This window comes from Physeter macrocephalus, chromosome 13, assembly GCF_002837175.3.
Source record: "Physeter macrocephalus isolate SW-GA chromosome 13, ASM283717v5, whole genome shotgun sequence".
NCBI classification, from domain to species: Eukaryota; Metazoa; Chordata; class Mammalia; order Artiodactyla; family Physeteridae; genus Physeter; species Physeter macrocephalus.
This window is the reverse complement of record NC_041226.1, coordinates 83,720,371-83,723,373: the sequence shown is the minus strand read 5'-3', so window position 1 is coordinate 83,723,373 and position 3,003 is coordinate 83,720,371. Positions and strand designations below refer to the sequence as shown.

The 3,003-nt window shown below is 61.8% G+C and overlaps 1 protein-coding gene across 3 annotated transcripts in view; it reads left to right on the top strand.

Moving 5' to 3' along the window:
- Positions 1–694: 694 nt before the first annotated feature.
- Positions 695–3,003, top strand: part of ABO (ABO, alpha 1-3-N-acetylgalactosaminyltransferase and alpha 1-3-galactosyltransferase) — a 27,121-nt gene continuing 24,812 nt past the window's right edge. For 2 of the 3 annotated variants that reach the window (XM_007111059.3, XM_007111058.3), the window contains exon 1: positions 695–846. In XM_007111059.3, coding sequence (XP_007111121.2) covers positions 834–846 — 13 coding nt within the window. In that variant the 5' untranslated portion in view covers positions 695–833. Of the gene's footprint in view, positions 847–2,725; positions 2,814–3,003 lie in introns of those variants that run through there. The other variant, XM_055089462.1, reaches the window with a different exon arrangement.

Below are 3,003 nucleotides of genomic sequence, written 5' to 3'. Positions count from 1 at the left end.
AGAGGGGCAGAGAGAGGGCTGTCTCCTCCCCCTGAGCTGTGCCATGTTGAATTCTTGGATGGGGCCCACGGGCCTGATGTTCCCACACCCCGGATGGGCCTGCCCTGAAGACACAGGTGACAACCTCCCAGGAGCAGCCTCTACTGAGAATTTCATTGACACTCCTCTTTATCCCTGTGTGTTGGAATTCTCCGGGACCAGGAACGTTCCGCCAGAGAAAATGATGAGACCCAGAGAGTGTCCAGGGCCTCTGGGCTGTTTGGCCGTTGGGCGGGTGATATGCCAGGTGTTGTGAGAAAAGCGGTTCCCGGGGTGGAGAGACGGCCAAGGAGAGGTGGGGTGTGGAGCGAGGACGAGCTTAGCTGGAGAGGTGAGCAGGGGCCAGATCCACCCCCCGCCACACACACACCCCCGGGCTTGAGGGCCAGAGCAAGGGGCAGGGCTTGTCCCTGAGAGCAGGGGAAGCCACCAACCGGGCCCCTCTGTGATCTGAGGCGGAGGCAAGATGCCGCCCCCGGGGCTGTTGGGGGCAGCTGGCTTTGGGCATCCAGCCGACAAGTCTGGCTTTGGTCGTGGAACTCACCTGGCTGGCAGCGCTGGGCAGATCTGGGCAAACAGGAAATCTGCTGAGGCTCCTCCCTGACCACTGACCCTGCCCCGAACAAATGGACAGGTGGGGCAGGCTCTGGGGAAGGAGTTGGACTTTCTTTCTCAGGTTAACCTGGCTCTGAGCCTGAGCTCTGAGCTGTGTGTAGCTTCTGGCAGGCTGACCTCTGCCTGCCATCCCCCATCTCTGCCTCCAAGCTCCTGGCCTGCGGTCGGTCCCAGGAGCCATGAACCCCAGAGGTGAGTGGGGGAGGGCCAAGGGCTCCAGGAATTGAGCTGTGGGCCCCGCTCTAGGCATCTGACCGTCTGGCCCAGCTTTCCCAGCTGCACTAGAGCCAGAGGTCCAGAGCCAGCCTTGGCGAGGACAGCAGGAGAAGAGAAGGTCTGGGGAGCTGCGCTTGCATGTGTCGGGGGTGGTCTTGGGTAGGGATGCTGCTGGCTCCCAGGGAAGCAGGACGGATGGGACGTGGCCAGGGTGGAGGAGGGCGGAGGGCAGACCCTTGGCGGAGCTGTCCTGATTTGACATGCCAAGCTCCTGCCCGGGTCTCCTGAAGGGAGGAGCACCTCTGCCTGCCCCCTCTCCCCGGCCCTCTCTTTCCTCTACTTGTCTGGGCCCCAGAGAAGAGAGCCGGCAGTCAGTGAAGGATTTCCTCCTGCTGTAAAGACTGCCTGGTCCAAGTCCCTCCCAGGAGCTTGGACACAGCCAGTGCCTGTGTGGGAGGTAGGAACCCGGGGCGCCTGGCGGGGGTTGAGGGGAAGTGGAGGTGTTGAAGGGGAGAAGAGCCTCCATAGGTGCAGGCTGGGTCCTGGATGTCATGAACCCAGCCCTGATCTGACCCAGCGTCACCTTGTGAGGCTGCGGGTCGATAGGCAGAGGGCAGGGGACGAGAGAGGGAGGAAGAGGAAGGGGCAGAGCAGTGCTAGGCTCCCCAGAGGGTGGTCTGTGCCTCCGGGGTTGAGGGATGGAGGCTCTGCCTGCTCCCCCCACCCCGCCCCTCCTTGCTGCTGCCTGGCAACCGCTCAGGTCTTACTTGTTAGAACCCACCCACCCCCGACCAGCCCCCGGAGTCTCTCTTTACTTGACCAGTGGAGAAGGGTAGGCGAGTGACCCGGGGGCTCTGGGCTTTCCAGACCCCTAGGAAGGCTCCTGTGCCTCTGATCAGCATCCCCCACCCCCACCCCAAGCAGGAGGAGGTGGCCCTGGTGAGAAGCTGGGAGGGTCCTGGGAGGCCACAAACACCAACACGGGTTCCTTGCTCCGTCTGTCCCCTCCTGGCTCCACGGACAGGGACGGGCTGGAGTGGGGGGCGCGTGCCAGCGCCTGCGAGGAGGTGGCGGAGAGGGGAGGGGCTTCTGCTGTCCTTCAGGGCGTCAGGGCTCAGCCCGGGCAGGACCCAGGCCCCCGCCTGCTAACGGGAGCCCCTGGGTGCTTGGAGGAGCGCACATCTCCCTGGAAGAGAAGACCAGAGGACACGGCCACCTCTTTTTGTGACATTTAACGCAAAAATTCTCTTTCACTGATGGGAAGCAGCCAGACTGACCTGGCTGGGGCTGGGCCTCCGCCAGGGCTCCCGGAAGAAATCGTGTTCCCAAACAGACTGGAATGCACTAGGTGTTCCTGGTTCACGTTTGTACTGGTTCCCTAAAGCCGTGTGTTCTCAGTCTACTCTTCATGACCAAAGCAGAGAGGCCCTTGTGAGGGTGATGGGTGGGTGGTAGGAAGGGCTACCAGTGCCCAGAGCCAGCCGGATCCCAGGGCCCGAGGGCGTGAGACCCTGGGAATTAAGTCAGCTGCCCGAGAGGACACCCGAGGCTCCGTGTTTCCTGGTCCTGGGGAAGGTGGTGACCGCGGCCCCGAGGACGGTCATGATTTGGTGGCGTCCACCAGGGGCGTGTGTCGGTTCTGAAGCCAAGTGTCCGGCAGGAGACAAGCCTGGATGGCCCTCTGTTTAGGGTCCCAAGGGCACAACAGCCCTGGTCTGAAGGTCAGGGACCCGGTAGGGTGGCCAATTCATTCCAGTTTGCTAAGGCCTGTCCTGGTTTTAGCACTTTAGTCCCGTGTCCTTAACAGGGACTCTGTTGTTCCCATGCAAGCCAGGCAGGGGATCACCCTAGGCTGGATCTGAGCCCTGACATTACCATGAACTCTACATGACTTTGGGCGAAACTGTTCCTTCTGCGGCAAGTCCTTCCCCGCCTGAGCGCCTGTGAGTAATGAGTGCTTTGTGGGATGAAGACTCCGGTGCTCTCCTTTGCAAAGCCCTCTGTCCCCGCCCCCCGCCCCCACCCCAAGCACCAATCAGCTGTTTTCGAGGAAGAAGTTCAGGGTGGCCTAGGGACCACCTGAGGCCCTTTGACTATTTGAAATTAAAAATCACTGGCTTAGGGGCTTCCCCC